The sequence below is a fragment of the Dreissena polymorpha genome, chromosome 5, assembly GCF_020536995.1.
Source record: "Dreissena polymorpha isolate Duluth1 chromosome 5, UMN_Dpol_1.0, whole genome shotgun sequence".
In the NCBI taxonomy this organism is placed as follows: domain Eukaryota; kingdom Metazoa; phylum Mollusca; class Bivalvia; order Myida; family Dreissenidae; genus Dreissena; species Dreissena polymorpha.
Genome location: NC_068359.1, coordinates 122,438,669 through 122,458,700, shown reverse-complemented (window position 1 = coordinate 122,458,700; position 20,032 = coordinate 122,438,669). Strand labels below are relative to the sequence as shown.

The window sequence follows — 20,032 nt, the reverse complement described above, 5'->3', positions numbered from 1 at the left end:
TATTTTAATAAAAGTCAATTAGTATTCGCAGCCTCATCACAAACAGCCTCATCACAAACAGCCTCATCACAAACAGTCTAAACACAAACAGCCTCATCACAAACAGTCTAAACACAAACAGCCTCATCACAAACAGTCTAAACACAAACAGACTCATCACAAACAGTCTAAACACAAACAGCCTCATCACAAACAGTCTAAACACAAACAGCCTCATCACAAACAGTCTAAACACAAACAGACTCATCACAAACAGTCTAAACACAAACAGCCTCATCACAAACAGTCTAAACACAAACAGACTCATCACAAACATTCTAATCACATTTAGAATTGATTTACTTGAAATGTATGGTTTTTGCTGTTTTGTTCTTCCAATATTTATCATGTTTCCTGAAACTGTTCTATAATAGATTTCTCAATAATCTATAAAGTCTTAAGAATGGTCATTTTCTAATTGTTGTTATATTTTTGTCAACAAGCTTGACCAACCTGTTTGTTTTAATTTTACAAATATTAAAAACATATTTAATTTAAAACATAATTTAATTTTCCAAGTATGTACAACATAAAAATATGTGTACAAAAAACAATATGAAACCACATATAATTAACCTTTAAGTCAAACTACTTGCTATTAAACAAACTTGTTAAGGTTTATATCATTAAGCTTGCAAATACTCTAATGTGAAATATTTCACTTGACTGCCCTGTTTTCAATTAGGTCATCTTGATGTCCCTATATTTCAATCAAGACTATTTGATTGTGTTATATATACTTAACTGATATGCTTGAGCATTACTAAGGAAAAATGGGGCTTAATGCATGTGTGTAACATGTTAAACTGGATTTACAATGAGAGCAGATAATGTTTACCATGATTACAATGAGAGCATATAATGTTTACCATGATTTCAATGAGAGGGGATTATGTTTACCATGATTACAATAAGAGCGGATAATGTTTACCATGATTTCAATGAGAGGGGATTATGTTTACCATGATTACAATGAGAGCGCATAATGTTTACCAGGATTACAATGAGAGCGAATGTTTACCATGATCTTTTCCCAGAGTGAGAAAAATGTCATTACCAATACATTTCAGGACGCGTATGGTGACACTGCCCTACATGATGCAATAGGCAAGGAGAATATGGACATCTTGGATCTGCTGGTGAACTATCAGAGTATTGACTTCACACTAAAGAACAAGCGAGGATTCAATGTGCTGCACCATGCCGCCTTGAAGGGGAATAACTAGTGAGTGACTCAAACTCAATTATATTAAATTTCATAATTTTATTTAAGTAAATACAGGCCACTGGCCCAAACATACACAATATATACAAATTATATACAATCATGTAGTTGCCTTGTAACTACTTCTATCCTTATTTTTTATACAAAGATATGAATTGATGTAATTTAACACTGTTGATTGGGTGTACTGCACTAGTGTGATTGGCAGGGAATAACTAATGAGTGTTGATTGGGTATACTGTTCTAGTGTGATTGGCAGGGAATAACTAGTGAGTGTTGATTGGGTGTACTGTACTAGTGTTATTGACCGGGAATAACTAGTGAGTGTTGATTGTGTGTACTGCACTAGTGTGATTGACAGGGAATAACTAGTGAGTGTTGATTGGGTGTACTGTATTCGTGTGATTGACAGGGAATAACTAGAGAGTGTTGATTGGGTGTACTGTACTAGTGTGATTGACTGGGAATAACTAGTGAGTGTTGATTGGGTGGACTGTACTAGTATGATTGACAGGGAATAACTAGTGAGTGTTGATTGGGTGGACTGTACTAGTGTGATTGGCAGGGAATAACTAGTGAGTGTTGACTGGGTGTACTGTACTTGTGTGATTGACAGGGAAAAACTAGTGAGTGTTGATTGGGTGTACTGTACTAGTGTGATTGACTGGGAATAACTAGTGAGTGTTGATTGGATGTACTGTACTAGTGTGATTGACAGGGAATAACTAGTGAGTGTTGATTGGGTGTACTGTACTAGTGTTATTGACTGGGAATAACTAGTGAGTGTTGATTGGGTGTACTGTACTAGTGTCATTGAAAGGGAATAACCAGTGAGTGCTGATTGGGTGTACTGTACTTGTGTGATTGACAGGGAATAACTAGTGAGTGTTGATTGGATGTACTGTACTTGTGTGATTGACAGGGAATAGCTAGTGAGTGTTGATTGGATGTACTGTACTGGTGTGATTGACAGGGAATAACTAGTGAGTGTTGATTGGATGTACTGTATTGGTGTGATTGACAGGGAATAACTAGTGAGTGTTGATTTGGGGAACTGTATTTATGTGATTGACAGGGAATAACTAGTGAGTGTTGATCGGGTGTACTGTACTGGTATGATAGACAGGGAATAACTAGTAAGTGCTTGTTGATTGAGTGTACTATACTGGAGTGATTGACGGAATAAATGGCAAGTGCTTGTTACTTGGCTGTAGTGTACAGGGGAATAACTAGTAAGTGCTTTGTTACTAGCTCTCTTTATTGATAGAGAATAACTGGAAAATGCTTGTTGATTAAGTGTACTACCATTGTGATTGACAGGGAATAACTCTGTGTTTTGAAAATGCATCTGACCAGATTTGTGTATCTCTTTCCGGTAAATATGTTTTAGGTAAATAACCCAGTGTTTTTGCTAAGGTGTTGTTGTGTCATATTAACCGATTTTTGGTTTCTTGTGTTTGCATCATAGTAACAGTGTTTTTCTCCCATGCTATGTCATTCATTGCATTTGTATTTGCTTTGCTCAGTAGTACAGACCGTTTTCTGCAGAAGTTTCATGAGATATAGTAACAGTGTGTTTGTAGTTTGATGAGATATAGTAACAGTGTGTTTGTAGTTTCATGAGATATAGTAACAGTGTGTTTGTAGTTTCATGAGATATAGTAACAGTGTGTTTGTAGTTTCATGAGATATAGTAACAGTGTGTTTGTAGTTTCATGAGATATAGTAACAGTGTGTTTGTAGTTTCATGAGATATATAACAGTGTGTTTGTAGTTTCATGAGATATAGTAACAGTGTGTTTGTAGTTTCATGAGATATAGTAACAGTGTGTTTGTAGTTTCATGAGATATAGTAACAGTGTGTTTGTAGTTTCATGAGATATTGTAACAGTGTGTTTGTAGTTTCATGAGATATAGTAACAGTGTGTTTGTAGTTTCATGAGATATAGTAACAGTGTGTTTGTAGTTTCATGAGATATTGTAACAGTGTGTTTGTAGTTTCATGAGATATAGTAACAGTGTGTTTGTAGTTTCATGAGATATAGTAACAGTGTGTTTGTAGTTTCATGAGATATAGTAACAGTGTGTTTGTAATTTCATTAGATATAGTAACAGTGTGTTTGTAGTTTCATGAGATATAGTAACAGTGTGTTTGTAGTTTCATGAGATATAGTAACAGTGTGTTTGTAGTTTCATGAGATATAGTAACAGTGTGTTTGTAGTTTCATGAGATATAGTAACAGTGTGTTTGTAGTTTCATGAGATATAGTAACAGTGTGTTTATAGTTTCATGTGTATTTCCTCCCACAGTGGTACAGACCGTATCCTGCAGAAGTGCCGTCAGATTGTGGACATGAAGAAGGATGATGGTTTTGCCCCGCTGCACCTGGCAGCTCTCAACGGGCACAAAGATGTCACCAGCACACTCCTTACTGTGGTATGTCTACTTGTGGTAATGTTGAAACCTATTTAAGCCGCAATCTGTGAAAAGGGGGTGTAATACATGTGCATAAAGTGTTGTCCCAGATTAATCAGGGAAAACACATTCCGCTTTTATGATATTTTCTGTTTAAAGAAGTCTCTTCTAAGCAAATATCCAGTTTAGGTGGAAAGTGTTGTCCCTGATAAGCTTTTGGGGACTGCACAGGCAAATCTGGGAATACACTTTACGCACATGCATTAAACCCCTTTTTCACAGAGCATATTGTCCCATTTATTTAAACTGATTGCATCAAAAGTATACGTCTTTTTGAAAAGATCTTCAGTCTGTTTACTGGTAGAACCAGTTTTTAGTTTCTTTAAAGGATACCTAAAAAACAATCCATAAGTGGAGATCGAAACCTAGACATCCTGGTGGCTAGGCAGATGTGGTATCCACTAAGATACGGTGACTTCAAATGTTTGTCTTCTTGTTGTTTAAAGTTGATTTGTAACCAGCTTATAAATGTTACTGCACCCTGGATAGTATTAACCCTGGAAAGAGCGTGTTGTTGACTTGGAATGCTGATACCCTTGTAATGTTTACTATTAAGGTATAAATACATTGTGCATAGTAGTAAAATTAGGCATATATGCCAAAATGGATTGAATGATGTTTTTCAGCATTTCATATTGTGAAAGTAATGTATAAGCTATATTTACTGACATAGATTGATAAGAAAATATTGATGTGCATGGGACAAAATTTAGAATGAGACACGATTAATGGTACATAACACATCATGAATAAAAAATAATACTGTAGTAGTGTATTTTAAAGTTCTATGAAGTAGACAAGTATTATCCAATGTAATTTTAGGGTCAGGCCAGTATAGAAATACGTAACAACCGCAAACAGACCCCCCTTCTACTCGCTGTGAGCCAGGGTCACACAGGGATCATGGAGCTGCTGGTGTCGCGCGGCGCGGACGTTAACGCAGAGGACGAGGACGGAGACACCTGCCTGCACCTGTGTCTCATGAAGCCGAGCACCGCCACTGGCGGGGAGCCTGAGGAGACACCCATTCTGGAACATGTGAGTGGATTGATGTCATGGATTTCTTTTAAATATTTTTTACATGACTGACTTATTGACTGGGGGAGCCATAGGAAGTTCATATGCCTGACTATGTGAGTCTATGAGGCGATGGCCATCCTGGATTTCTTAAAATGAGCCTCCCTTTGCGAAAATGCGGCTTAATTTATTTGCCTAAAGTGTCATCCCAAATTAGACAGTTCAGTCCGGACATTGAAACACAATATATTTGTTCAATAAATACAAGCTTTATTTGTTTACTTGATACGCGCTGTATTTGTTCACTAGATACAAACTATATTTGTTCACTTGATACGTGATCTATTTGTTCACTAGATTAGAGCTATACTTGTTCAACAGATACTAGCTGTATTTGTTTACTAGAGACCAGAAATATTTGTTCACTAGATACAGGCTATATTTGTTAACTAGATTTGAGTTATATTTGTTCACTGGATACAAACCATATTTGTTCACTAAATACCGGCTATTTAAATGTCATAAATACATACCTGCTATCCCTAGCTATACCTTTCTAGGTGTTTTAGCTTCTCCAGAAATCTTCAAGTGCCGGAATGCGGCCACCTCTCCTACTGAAAACAGATTCAGGTTAAACATAGTACAATGTAACCTAACCGGAAATCAAGAACCGTTACTCATCGTACTTTTCTGGAGACACACCGTGCAGATCGCCATTTTCTATCGGCTTTAAATTTGGACTTTTAGTTCAATTCTGCGTGGTGGAATTGGGTTTGAAATCGATGAATTGTATAATATATCGTTTCTGCTTCATTCAGAAATCTTTTCTTGTATTATTTTGTTGTAAATTCATTGTTTTTCACTTTTTGCCGGATTTTTCCATGTGCTCATGATTTGAGCACGAGGATTTCGTGATTTTTGTCAACAATTTATTGACAATTTTGTACATTGTAAATACTTTGTTTAACTGATTATTTCAGTTATTTTGTTCTTTTTACATTGTTTTCTAACACGGATTCTCTTCTTTTTCTACTTTCAGAATAAGAATGAGTATACAAACTAGAGATTCGTGTTGGCACATTAAGGCTTTGTGGGATTTCCACAAGACTTCTTTGTCATGCACTTATTGTTCCTTTGAACATAAATGCTCTGTTTGTAGTGCGTGAGACGATGCGACGTGGCAGAAATCAATCTGTTGCAGAATGTTTCTAAGCAGAAAACGAACAGATGAACCTTCATCAGATGAGAAATTCCTGGTGACTTTACAGCAGACATCAGATGATCAATTTAAGCATCAGTCAACGCGTATAACTTTAAATGTTTTCAGCTTTGCTGGGTGTTTTGTACCTGCTCATGTACATGAGCACGTACTTATTGTGATCTTCATCAGTAGGTAATTGAGAAGATTTGTACTGTGTAAATATTCTTCTCATGTGTTACAAGATTTTGCATTCTATTCTTCTAATACATTGACAGAATGTTTATCATTCGCCATTGTGTGCAATAATGATTTTAGTTTCCATATGACAATCTTAATTATGGTCATTTGAATTTTCGTCTGTTTGAATTAAACTTTGTTTAATTTACTATCTTCGGCAGTGGTATTATAGATTATAGGTACTATTGACTTTCTCTTTTACAATAATAATAAGAGAATGTTAATTAATTTCATTATGGGCAAATAATGATTTTATGTACCGTATGATAATCTGGCATGTGACCAGTTTATTGTTGAATATGTTTTGCTCTTGTCTTTCATATAATCGACTACATGATGGTCGAAGATATAAGAGTGGATAAATATCCGGTGACTTTGAAGACCACAGATGACATGTTGCAGCATCAGTCACTGGGTATCAGGCAAGATGGCAATTGTACTTTACATCGGAAAGTCGATCAACATCAGACCATATGGCGACAACCGTCTGCTGGTCTTTGCCTGATGGCATTTGTCAAGGACATCGACCAATGCCAGACCAATTGGCACCTGCCATACGGTCATTATCCGGTGACAACGCTGATGATGTCATGACTGGTACGTCACCGGGTACTGGACCGGTCACCGGGAACCAGGTCCGGGCAACGACCGGTCATAGCAGTCCGGTCACCAGTCAGGCCAACCGGTCACCGGTCAAAGGAGACCTGCGCGGTCACCAGTCCGACCCACCGGTCAACAGAGACCGGTCCTGTCACTGGTCCGACCCACCGGTCAACGGAGACCGGTCCGGTCAACGGTCAGACCCACCGGTCATCGGTTACTGATGACCGGTTCGACTCACCGGTCATCTGTTACTGTTGACAGGCTGTCAAGCGGTCATACTTTTTCCTACTATTTCCTACTATTTCCTACTTTTTCATCAGGATCCTACTTTTTCCTATTTTTTATACGCCCGTATAAATACGGGACGTATTATGTGAAACCCCTTGGCGGCGGGCGGGCGGGCGGGCGGCGGGCGGCGGGCGGAAGGCATCACTTTGTCCGGACTCTAATTCAAATTGTATTCATCCGATCTTCACCAAACTTGGTCAGCAGTTGCATCTAGTTGATATCTAGGCCAAGTTCGAATATGGGTCATGCCGGGTCAAAAACTAGGTCATAGGGTCAATAAGTGCATTTTCAAAGGGGCCACTTTGTCCGGACTCTATTTCAAATTGTATTCATCCGATCTTCACCAAACTTGGTCAGCAGTTGCATCTAGTTGATATATAGGCCAAGTTCGAATATGGGTCATGCCGGGTCAAAAACTAGGTCATAGGGTCAATTAGTGCATTTTCAACGGCGCCACTTTGTCCGGACTCTAATTCAAATTGTATTCATCCGATCTTCACCAAACTTGGTCAGAAGTTGTATCTAGACAATATCTAGGTCAAGTTCGAATATGGGTCATGCTGGGTCAAAAACTAGGTCACAGGGTCACTTAGTGCATTTCAAGCATTTAGCATGGCGTCCACTCTCTAATTGAAGTAGTTTTCATCCAATCTTCACCAAACTTGGTCAGAAGTTGTATCTAGACAGTATTTAGGTCAAGTTGGAATATGGGTCATTCCAGGTCAAAAACTAGGTCACAGGGTCACTTAAACCATTTCAAGCATTTAGCAAGTGCTCTCTAATTGAAGTAGTTTTCATCCGATCTTCACCAACTTTGGTCAGAAGTTGTGTCTAGACAATATCTACATGTAGGTCAAGTTCAAATATGGGTCTTGCCAGGTTAAAAACTAGGTCACGAGGTCCCGTAGTGCATTTCAAGCATTTAGCATGGTGTCTGCTCTCTAATTGAAGTAGTTTTCATCAGATCTTCACCAACTTTGGTCAGAAGTTGTGTCTAGATGATATGTAGGTCAAGTTCAAATATGGGTCATGGTAAAGTTATCAAGTTGTCCAAAGTCTTAAAACGGGCGTATCTTGTGACAGTTTGGCACTCTTGTTTACCAAATCTTCCTACTATTCCTACTTTTTCATTTTCAATGGAGAATTATTTATTTTTTTAAAGAGTTTATTTAGTAAACTTGCAGGATGAATGAATCTATGGCATGACTGTATCCCTGTTAATGTGCATTCATCTAGATGAGACCTGACAACCCATGCTGACTGTCTGCTAGCAACTCTTCAGGAGCATAAATATTTATTTCTTATGTAACTTTAAAAATTATTGACAAGTTTTTTTTTGAAGTAACAATAGTGCCTTGTTTACTTCCTTAGCATTTGTACACTGCAGACTTCACTACCTTACACAGTTCCCAGTGATGCAAGAGCTGAGGGAACCCATTGTTTATTCCAGTTTTATTTTGTTTCCATTGACAACAATTTGACCAAACCTTATGCATGTTTACATGATATTGCTGTTTGGAATGTAGAGATATAGAGATACATGTATTGTATGAGTGGTTATGTAATATGGAATTTATTACACAAGTTATTGGAAAAAAGATAAAACTGATGCTTTGCCGAGTTTTCATCATTTACAAATATAATGTAATAAATTCTGTATTACATGACAACGGATATGATGTTCTATAGATATCATAGGTACATCATGTTTAGTAATTAAAGATAAATGCACAGAGCCTAAATGCCCTGATACATTTTTATGCTCCCGGTAGGGTGGCATATTGCAGTTGTACTGTCAGTCTGTTTGTCTGTCTGTCTGTGTGTGTGTGTCCGTCCGAAAACTTTAATATGGGCCATAACTTTTGCAATATTGAAGATAGCAACTTGATATTTGGCATGCATGTGTATCTCATGAAGCTGCACATTTTGAGTGGTGAAAGGTGAAGGTCATCCTTCATGGTCAAAAGTTAAAAAATACAATCCAAGGGAAGTAATAAGCTTTAAAAGGGAGATAATTTCTAAACCTGCCAAATGATATATTGAAATTTTATTTCAAAGCTGCGCAATAGTGGGCATTGTGTTTCGGACAAACACAATTCTTGTCTAATGATGCCATAGCTAGTGAGGTAACTTCAAGGTGTTAAAGCGAAGTATTAAAATTATTAAACGGCATTATTACACTCCCGCAAAGTCATCAATAATGTAAAAGCCATTATTTGAAACTGGAATAAACAATGTAGTGCAACTGTTTCATTGCCCAATCAATGCTGTCATAAAAGATGTCAGGTGATAAGGTCCTATCTCCAGTTGCATAATCTGCTCTGCAATGACCAGTCATTTTAAATGTAACTTAAGTCATTATAACTGCACCCTATTGTCAATTTAAAGGTTTCACAATGTAGCTGTAGCAGAGCATTTACACTGCTTTATATACTAGTATTAATCTTGTACAACAAGTTGGTGTATCACTAAATAAATTTGGTCTTCTGCTTAAGGATATAACATGCACAATATAATTACCATTTTTATCTCGATACACAGAAGACCTCTAACCACTTATTTGATGATACACCAAAATGAACAGCATCTAATTACATGTTTACTTCTTTATCAGGGTAGCTTTGCTTGAAACTTAATTATCATAGATACACTATAAGTGCTAAAATTTCTAGTGGGAAAACAAAGTTTAACCCTTCATGGATGGAGAAGTTGGACAACAGTGGAAAAACACTGGGATCATGGTGCAAGAGAGATACCGGCAATGAGTTTGCAAGATATTGTACTGTCTGAATGAAGTCCATCTTGTAGTAATTCTGGTGCTAATCAACTTATAAGTCATGCAGATGGATAAAAACACAAGGAAAACATGAAATACATGCATGATAATTCACAAAAGCGTTTGTTTGGAAGTGCCCAAAAGCCAAGCAGCTCTCAGGGTTGTGGGGATAAATCTATCTGTATGCAAGTACATCCATCACACAAGGAACAGGTACAAAAGGCTGAAATCTTCTGGGCCCTTAAGGTAGCTTCAAGTGGGTATCCATACAGAACATGTGATGGCACTCCTGCTCTGTTTCAAGCTATGTTTCCTGGACCTGTGTCTAAAAAATAAGTATTATGTATTCCTACTTTTGAGGGAAAAGTTCCTACTTTTTCCTACTTTTTTCCTACTTTTCTTGCAAAAGTAGTTCCTATTTTTTCCTACTTTTTGAAAAAAGGTCACTTGACAGCCTGTGTTGACTGGTCCAGTCACTGGTGAGGACTACCGGTCACCGGTCAATAATACCGACCAGTCAACCGACCAGTCACCCGACCAGTCAACATGCACCAATCATTAACCGGTCAACAGTTGCTAGTCACCGGTCAACGATCAGAAACAGACGTTCTTTTTCTTCGTCTTCGAATGCACATCAGTTGTCAACCAGTTCCGATTATAGAGGTAGATGTCGGACATGCTCTTATTCATTGAGCAGTCCTCATTCCCGTCATCGTTATGATCATTAGCGATCATCTCGATCATTATGGAAACGATACTCGAGGAGACGTTATTCCCGTCATAGCTGTTCTAGCTCTCGGCATCGTAGCCGTTTTAGATCTTGCCATCACAGGAATAAAGGTGGTAGACAAGCTTCACTGAAGCATTGTTGTTCCGACTTTTATGACCGGTCACATTACTATCCTATTTCTGATTATAATGTCTCCTTACCCTATGCACCAGTTCCCAGTGTGATGTCAACACATGTTGCATTGACTGATCCGATTTCACAGCCCTTCAATTCTGGTGTTCATCTCACCACAACGGCTGTTTTGTCTGCACCGAGGGTATCTACTACTATTCCTAGTTGGAAACCCCCGGCTGCTACTCCGTCTTTGCACAACACATGGGGTCAAGATTCCTTTGGACAATATGTACCTGTAACTTCTGATAATTCACCGTCTATTTCCGGTTTTAACTATCAGTGTGTTGACTTTGCGGATAGTCATTCTTCGTTACCAGAGAATCATTATTTGGTGCATGATAATCCTCCTATAATTCCTACCACTGACTACGGTCGAGAATTGGCAACATCAGTCATCGGGTATAGGGCAAGATGGAGATCGTACTATGCTTACTTCGTTAGAAAGTCGATCAACATCATACCATATGGTGACAACCCTCAGCCGGTCTATGCCCGATGGCATTGGTCAAGGACTACGACCAATGCTGGACCATTTGGCATCCGCCATACGGTCATTGCCTGGTGACAACACTGGTCATAACATGACCGGTACGTCATCGGGTAACGGACCGGTCACCAGTCACTGGAGACAGGTCGGCTCACTGGTCCGGTCACCGGTCTCCAGGGACCGGTCCAGTCACCGGTCTAGGGTCCGGTCACTGGTCATCTATCAACAGTGACCGGTCCGGTCACAGGACAATACTGCCGTCGATCAAGAAGAGATATCGATCATTATCATCGGATTATTCCTCCTCTTCTTCTTTAAAGGCATCTGGGTCGTCAACTAGTACCAAAATAGAGGTAGACGTCGTACACGATCTCCTTTATCGAGTAGCCCTCATTCACGGTGTCGATATGATCGATACCGATCATCTCGAGACTCTTGGAGACGTTGCTCTACGAGATGTTGTTCCCATGGCAGCTGATCTGTTTCTCGGCTTAGCAGGAATAAGCTCGTCATCATGCTTCACGTAGACAGTCTCGCTCTGACTACTCGTATCCTACACATTACTATCTTGTCCCGGATTGTTATGTTGCGGTACCCTATGTACCAGATCCAGTTTCCAGTTAAACATTAACAAATGTTGCTATGACTGGTACTACTTCCGAGACTTTGCTGTCTGGTGTTTGTCTCACCACTACAGATACTTACTCTGCACCACGGGTATCTGCTACACTACCTATTTGGGTACCTCGTGCTCCGGCACTGTCGAATCCGGTTATGTTATGGCTTCAAGATTCGTCTGGGCAATTCGTACCGATCAATCCTGATAATTTACCGTCTTCTTACGGTTTTAAATATCAGGGGGTTGATTTGGTGGATGATCATTCATCATTACCAGATACTCGCAATCTGGTGCATGATACTAGGTCTAGTATTTCCAATTCTGTTTCCGCTGATTCTTTGCACACTGCTGGTGTTGTAGACAATGAGGCCGATTCAGAGGCAGATTCCAATGATGACACGGATCAAATATTGTCATCAATTAATCGGATCTATGAAATGATATTACAAAATCTTGGTGATTATTGCCCAAGACCTGCGGAGATGTCTACTAATGAGACGATCTCTTTCACGGAAAAATTAGTCAGTACATTTGATCCCAACAGGCTTTCTAAGGATGCTTCTTGCATTGATACACGCCTTCCTTTTGGTTCTACTGTTTTACCAGTATTTCAATCGTTGGAATCAGCTAATAAGACCATTCCAAAACGAGGAGAACTGTGGAAAGTACCTAAGGATTTATCTAATCCTAAGCATAATGAACGGACTAGAAGCTACAAACCTCTCAGCTTGTTGGAATTGTTCTCCGGACAATCTGTTATCGCAGATTTCAATTCTTCCGGAGTTAATACCAAGACTCTTGTGTGATGGTGTCAACAGACAACACATCAGTTGTGACTTACATTAAGGCACAGGGGGAACACATTCTCACTCCCTGTATCTGGAAACTGAGGAATTACTTGTTCTTTGCAAGACGCTCAACATTTTTCTTCTAGCCTAATATATTCCAGGTTGTTTCAACGCCCTGGCGGATGGTTGTCTCGCAAACACCAATTACTTCCATCGGAGTGGACACTTCATCAGGAAGTGACCAATCAGATTTTTCTCATGTTTGGTTATCCTATGGTCGACCTATTTGCAACCAGACACAATCACAGACTCCCTCTGTATATGAGTCCGGTTTACGATCCAGCAGCGTGTTCAGTTGACGCGTTTTTGTTCGATTGGGACCAACTGGACGCTTTCGCTTATCTTCCATTCTGATTCTCCAAATATTGGCGAAAATCAGGGTGTGTTTGTGTAGCATAATCCTGATTGCCCCTTGGTGGCCCAGGAGATCGTGGTTCAACGATCTTCTCAGTCTCCTGTACGATTATCCCAGGACACTTCCTCACAGATCAGATCTTCTGTCTCAAGAGACAGACTTCATGCGGATCCAGCAATGTTCCACTTACACGTCTGGCCGTTATCAGGCAACCTCTGCATAAGAAACGCTTTTCTGTCAGGGCTTCAACCCTCGTTGCTTCTGCAAGTAGAAAGTCCAATAGAGCAGTCTATGATGCTCGATGTAAACTCTTCTCTAATTGGTGTATTCGAGGGAAAATTGATCCCCTCAATCCTTCTGCTAGACGCATAGCAGATTTTCTCATCTATCTTTTTGATGATAAGATATTTTCTCTTAGCTCCATCAAAAGATATAGATCTATGATTTCGCATACATTGGCATTTACTAAATCATCACAAGTCTGTGCTGATCGAGCGATTTCGGAACTGATTTGATCTATGGAACTTAAACGTCCTGTTTCTCGTACACTTGCGTCTAAATGGGATTTGGCTTGTGTTCTTGATTCTTTAGATCAAGCTTCTTTACAGTTTCTATCTTGGAAGACAGTTTTCCTTCTTACTATGGCTTCAGTCAATGGAGAAGTGAAATTCATGCTCTGTCTATCGAGGATGGTCATCTTCGTTTTCATTCCTCAGATGGATCTGTAACTTTGTTATGTCAGCCAGGATTCCTTGCTAAATATCAACTCCCCTCTATGGCCTCTAACCCTTCAAAGTTCCAAGTCTTTCTAATACTTGTGAACATGAAGATGATGATAGACTTCTTTGCCCAGTCAGGGTATAAAATTCTATCTTAAAAGAGTAAAGTCTATTCGAGGTTCTCGTAAGATACTTTTCATTCCGTTAAAAGGGGGGGGGGGTGTCTGAGGCTTCTATTTCTCGTTGGGTAGCCTCGACTATTAAGAAGGCGTATTCATCTCTCTCATCTAGGGATTTATCCCTTTTTAAGATCAGACCGCATGAAGTAAGAGCTCTTTCGGCTTCATGGACGTATATTAATAATGTTCCACTATCGGAAGTGCTTCAAGCTGCTTTCTGGAGGAATCCGACCACCTTTTCCTCATTCTATCTTCGTTCCCTTGAGTGTCAACAGGACAATTTATATATGTGGGGTCCTCTTGTGGTTGCTCAAACGGTAGTTTCTTCCATGGCTTAAATGTACTGGTCCTATTCAGAAACTAAGTACAATTCTGTACTAACGAAGATTGTATGAGGACACATTTCTACTATCTCTGGCTGAAAAACCTGATTATGGGGTTTTGTTGTGATGGGAAAATATTCTAGAATCTCCCGCCACAGCTACAAAATCAGCTAGGGATAGCAGGTATGTATTTATGACATAAAAACAAATTTTCTTAAAATTAAATTCATTTTAATTATTAAATACTTACCTGCTATCGGTAAGTCACACCTCCCAACCCCGCTCATCGTTTTATATTTTCATAATTGTATGAAAAGTAAGATGAGTTACAGTTCTTGATTTCCGGTTAGGTTACATTGTGCTATGTTTAAACTGAATCTGTTTTCAATAGGAGAGGTGGCCGAATTCCGGCACTTGAAGATTTCTGGAGAAGCTAACCCACCTAGAAAGGTAATAGCTAGGGATAGCAGGTAAGTATTTAATAATTAAAATGAATTTTATTTTAAGAAAATTTGTATTTGTATACTAGATACTAGCTATATTTGTTCACTGGATACAAGCTATATTTGTTCACTAGAAACAGGCTTTATTTGTTCACTAGATATGATCTATATTTGTAGACTGGATACAAGCTAAATTTGTACTCTAGATACAGGCTATATTTGTTCACTAGATATGAGCTATTTTTGTTCAATAGATACAAGCTTTATTTGTTAACTAGTTACAGGCTATATTTGTTCACTAGGTAAAGCTTTATTTGTTAACTAGATATGAGCTATATTTGTTCACTAGATACGAGCTATATTTGTTCACTAGATACAAGCTATATTTGTTCACTAGATACTAGCTATATTTGTTCACTAGATACAAGCTATATTAATTTTGTTCACTAGATACAAGCTATATTTGTTCACTAGATTTCAGCAATACTTGTTAACTAGATTCTAGCTATATTTGTTCACTAGATAGAGGCTTTATTTGTTCACTAGATACGCACTCAGCTGCATGGCCCAGTGGCAGAATCAACGAGTGCTGTGATAGCGTGCTACCTCACGCAGAAGGGAGCTGTTCTGAAGAAAAACAACCACGCGGGCAAGTCTCCACTTGACCTCATTACTGACCCTGGTGTGGAGGAGGCGATAAAGCAGTTTTCACCAGCCAAGTATGGGCCTTCTGTATTGAAATATTGGTCTATGCCCTACCTTTTATAGGAATGATTTCCCTCTGTTTTTAAATTCATATTGATATATTAGTCTATGCTACATCATTTATATAAATAATGTTTCTGTGGTGTCATATTTAAAATTAAAATTGTATCTCCTTAACAGTTGCAGAAATGTATCCCTCAGTTTTCGTGATTTAAAATTAAAACTAAATGCCTTAAAGAATGTAAAAAAGATCATTTTAACCCATAATATGAACATAAACACATATTTCCCCCAACAGTCTACACCTGTTTTCATATTTTAAGTTCAAACTAACAGTCTTGAATGGTTTTTAAGTCGTATTTCTTTCAAAATAAACAAGCCTCCATCAGGAAAAACAGGGCAACTGTGTCAAGTAGGGTCCCAGATTAGCCTGTGTAGTTGGTACTGAACAGGGCAAGTGTGTCAAGTAGGGTCCCAGATAGCCTGTGTAGTGTGTCAAGTAGGGTCCCATATTAGCCTGTGTAGTTGGTACTGAACAGGGCAAGTGTGTCAAGTAGGGTCCCAGATTAGCCTGTCTAGTTGGTACTGGCAAGTGTGTCAAGTAGGGTCCCAGATTAGCCTGTCTAGTTGGTACTGGCAAGTGTGTCAAGTAGGGTCCCAGATTAGCCTGTCTAGTTGGTACTGGCAAGTGTGTCAAGTAGGGTCCCAGATTAGCCTGTCTAGTTGGTACTTGCAAGTGTGTCAAGTAGGGTCCCAGATTAGCCTGTCTAGTTGGTACTGGCAAGTGTGTCAAGTAGGGTCCCATATTAGCCTGTCTAGTTGGTACTGGCAAGTGTGTCAAGTAAGGTCCCAGATTAGCCTGTGAAGTTGGTACTGGCAAGTGTGTCAAGTAGGGTCCCAGATTAGCCTGTCTAGTTGGTACTGAACAGGGCAAGTGTGTCAAGTAGGGTCCCAGATTAGCCTGTGTAGTTAGTACTGAACAGGGCAAGTGTGTCAAGTAGGGTCCCAGATTAGCCTGTCTAGTTGGTACTGGCAAGTGTGTCAAGTAGGGTCCCAGATTAGCCTGTGTAGTTGGTACTGAAGAGGGCAAGTGTGTCAAGTAGGGTCCCAGATTAGCCTGTCTAGTTGGTACTGGCAAGTGTGTCAAGTAGGGTCCCAGATTAGCCTGTCTAGTTGGTACTGGCAAGTGTGTCAAGTAGGGTCCCAGATTAGCCTGTCTAGTTGGTACTGGCAAGTGTGTCAAGTAGGGTCCCAGCTTAGCCTGTCTAGTTGGTACTGGCAAGTGTGTCAAGTAGGGTCCTAGATTAGCCTGTCTAGTTGGTACTGGCAAGTGTGTCAAGTAGGGTCCCAGATTAGCCTGTCTAGTTGGTACTGGCAAGTGTGTCAAGTAGGGTCCCAGATTAGCCTGTCTAGTTGGTACTGGCAAGTGTGTCAAGTAGGGTCCCAGATTAGCCTGTCTAGTAGGTACTGGCAGGTGTGTCAAGTAGGGTCCCAGATTAGCCTGTCTAGTTGGTACTGGCAAGTGTGTCAAGTAGGGTCCCAGATTAGCCTGTCTAGTTGGTACTGACAAGTGTGTCAAGTAGGGTCCCAGATCAGCCTGTCTAGTTGGTACTGGCAAGTGTGTCAAGTAGGGTCCCATATTAGCCTGTGTAGTTGGTACTGGCAAGTGTGTCAAGTAGGGTCCCATATTAGCCTGTGTAGTTGGTACTGACAAGTGTGTCAAGTAGGGTCCCAGATTAGCCTGTCTAGTTGGTACTGGCAAGTGTGTCAAGTAGGGTCCCAGATTAGCCTGTCTAGTTGGTACTGGCAAGTGTGTCAAGAAGGGTCCCAGATTAGCCTGTCTAGTTGGTACTGGCAAGTGTGTCAAGTAGGGTCCCAGATTAGCCTGTCTAGTTGGTACTGGCAAGTGTGTCAAGTAGGGTCCCAGATCAGCCTGTCTAGTTGGTACTGGCAAGTGTGTCAAGTAGGGTCCCAGATTAGCCTGTCTAGTTGGTACTGGCAAGTGTGTCAAGTAGGGTCCCAGATTAGCCTGTGTAGTAGGTACTGGCAAGTGTGTCAAGTAGGGTCCCAGATTAGCCTGTCTAGATGGTACTGGCAAGTGTGTCAAGTAGGGTCCCAGATTAGCCTGTCTAGTTGGTACTGGCAGGTGTGTCAAGTAGGGTCCCAGATTAGCCTGTCTAGTTGGTACTGGCTAATCAGGAAAGACACTTTCAGCCTTCCTTTAAACGAGAAATTCCATGAAAGCTGAAAGTGATGCCCCTGATAAGCCTGTGCCAACTGCACAGGCTAATCTAGGACAATACTAAAGAAATGAAACGCACGTGGATTAGGCCCTGTTTTAGTAGAGCAAGGCTCGTATATATATCTATGTCTGACCCTAAAGGGGTACACCAGATACATCTAAATGTTCTGTGTCAACTTAATTTTTCTTGCATGTAAAAATTAGGATTTTCAACAAAATAAGCTTAAAACTATAGGCCTTAAGTATTAAAAAAGACATTTTACACTCAATATGAACTTAGTTCTCTACAATTTTCTTCTGTTTCATTTGCATTTTGGTACGTTCAAATTAAACAAGCAGTTGTTTATAGTTTATTTAAGTCATAACACTTAAAGGCCCGTAAAAGGTGACGATCTGTAATTATTACCAATTTTTAAATATTTTTTGCATATTTTACTTATAAAGGTTATCAAAAAATAATATATATATGCTATTGGATATCTCCATAAAAAATAAGCAATACAACTTGTTTTGAGCTTAATATACGGTGTCCTCCAAGTCAATTGTGTTTACAAACAATCCGTTTATTTACATCGCTGTTTGCTTAATCATGCAGAGCAATTTCGAGCCGGTTTTCGGATATATGCGTACTTTACGAAAGAAGCCGAAGAACATCGGAGATATCAAAAATGTACGGAAATTGCGAAGTTGTAAACAATTCTTCAAATTATGAAACGTTGCACCTAAGCTGTGTTATCATTTTTATACCCCTATTACCATTGGTAATGGGGGCTATATAGGAGTCAATTTGTCGGTCTGTCAGCCTATCCGGAAATTTCATCCGATCTTCACCAAACTTGGTCACAACTTGTATCTAGATGATGTCTAGGTCAAGTTTGAAAATGGGGTATGCAGGGGTCACTAAGTGCATTTTAAACCGAAAGTTTGTCCGGACCATAAGTATGTCCGGACCATAAGTATGTCATTTTTTGTTAGATTTTAAAATGACTCGCTACATTTGTTCACCATCATGGGACGGTGTGTCGTGCGAAAAAAGTACGTCAATATCTCAAAGGTTAAGGTCACACTTGGAGTTCAAAGGTCAAATGCTTGTCAGGGCCATAACTTTATTTATTGTGAGATTTTAAAATCATTTGTCAAATATGTTAAAATGACTGTACATTAATTTTGTTCACAGTCATTGGACAGGGTGTCACGGGAAAGAATTCAAGAGTTCAAAGGTCAAATGGACATAAATGATAATGGCATAATAATTCTTAAAAATCACCATAAATTAGATTCTCTTGTTTTGTGAAGACAGCATGCAAAATAGTAAAATGTGTCGATGCGGCATGTGGGGGTATACGTTACGTCTGTGACAAAGCTCTAGTTTATATATGCAAGAGTAACTGAAAGCCGGTAAAAATTAGACCACTTCATATGCATAATAATTGAATTTGTTATCTTTTACGAGCCTTTAAAAAATAAATTCATGTAAATATACATATACGCCGGTTTTCCAATCCCAGTCGCAGGAATGAGTTCCCTCCCCTGGAGCAGATGTGTGAGATCTGCCTGGAGCAGCCTGCCTGCGTAACATTCCGTCCGTGCAACCATACTCTAGTATGCCAAGAGTGCTGCATCAAGATCAAGAAGTGTATTGACTGTAAATCCACCGTCACTGCCAAGGTGGATAGAGGTAAGATAGTAGATTGTAAATCCACCGTCACTGCCAAGGTGGATAGAGGTAAGATAGTAGATTGTAAATCCACCATCACTGCCAAGGTGGATAGAGGTAAGAAAGAAGATTGTAAATCCACAGTCACTGCCAAGGTGGATAGAGGTAAGATAGTAGATTGTAAATCCACCGTCACTGCCAAGGTGAATAGAGGTAAGATAGTAGATTGTAAATCCACCATCACTGCCAAGTCGGATAGAGGTAAGATAGTAGATTGTAAATCCACCATCACTGCAAAGGTGGATAGAGGTAAGATAGTAGATTGTAAATCCACCATCACTGCCAAGGTGGATAGAGGTAAGATAGTAGATTGTAAATCCACCGTCACTGCCAAGGTGGATAGAGGTAAGATTGTAAATCGACCGTCACTGCAAAGGTGGATAGAGGTAAGATAATAGATTGTAAATCCACCGTCACTGCCAAGGTGGATAGATGTAAGATAGTAGATTGTAAATCCACTGCACCTCAAAGGTAGATAGAGGTAAGATAATAGATTGTAAATCCACCGTCACTGCCAAGGTGGATAGATGTAAAATAGTAGATTGTAAATCCACCGTCACTGCAAAGGTTGATAGAGGTAAGATAGTAGATTGTAAATCCACCGTCACTGTGAAGGTGGATAGATGTAA

At 39.5% G+C, this 20,032-nt stretch overlaps 1 protein-coding gene across 4 annotated transcripts in view; it reads left to right on the top strand.

The window, feature by feature from the left end:
• Positions 1-20,032, top strand: part of LOC127832460 (E3 ubiquitin-protein ligase MIB2-like) — a 78,106-nt gene that overhangs the window by 51,713 nt on the left and 6,361 nt on the right. For all 4 annotated transcript variants that reach the window (XM_052357933.1, XM_052357934.1, XM_052357932.1 and 1 more), the window contains exons 13-17: positions 1,110-1,264; positions 3,575-3,701; positions 4,563-4,778; positions 15,286-15,458; positions 19,195-19,364. In XM_052357933.1, the coding sequence (XP_052213893.1) occupies positions 1,110-1,264; positions 3,575-3,701; positions 4,563-4,778; positions 15,286-15,458; positions 19,195-19,364 (841 nt within the window). The remainder of the gene's footprint in view (positions 1-1,109; positions 1,265-3,574; positions 3,702-4,562; positions 4,779-15,285; positions 15,459-19,194; positions 19,365-20,032) is intronic.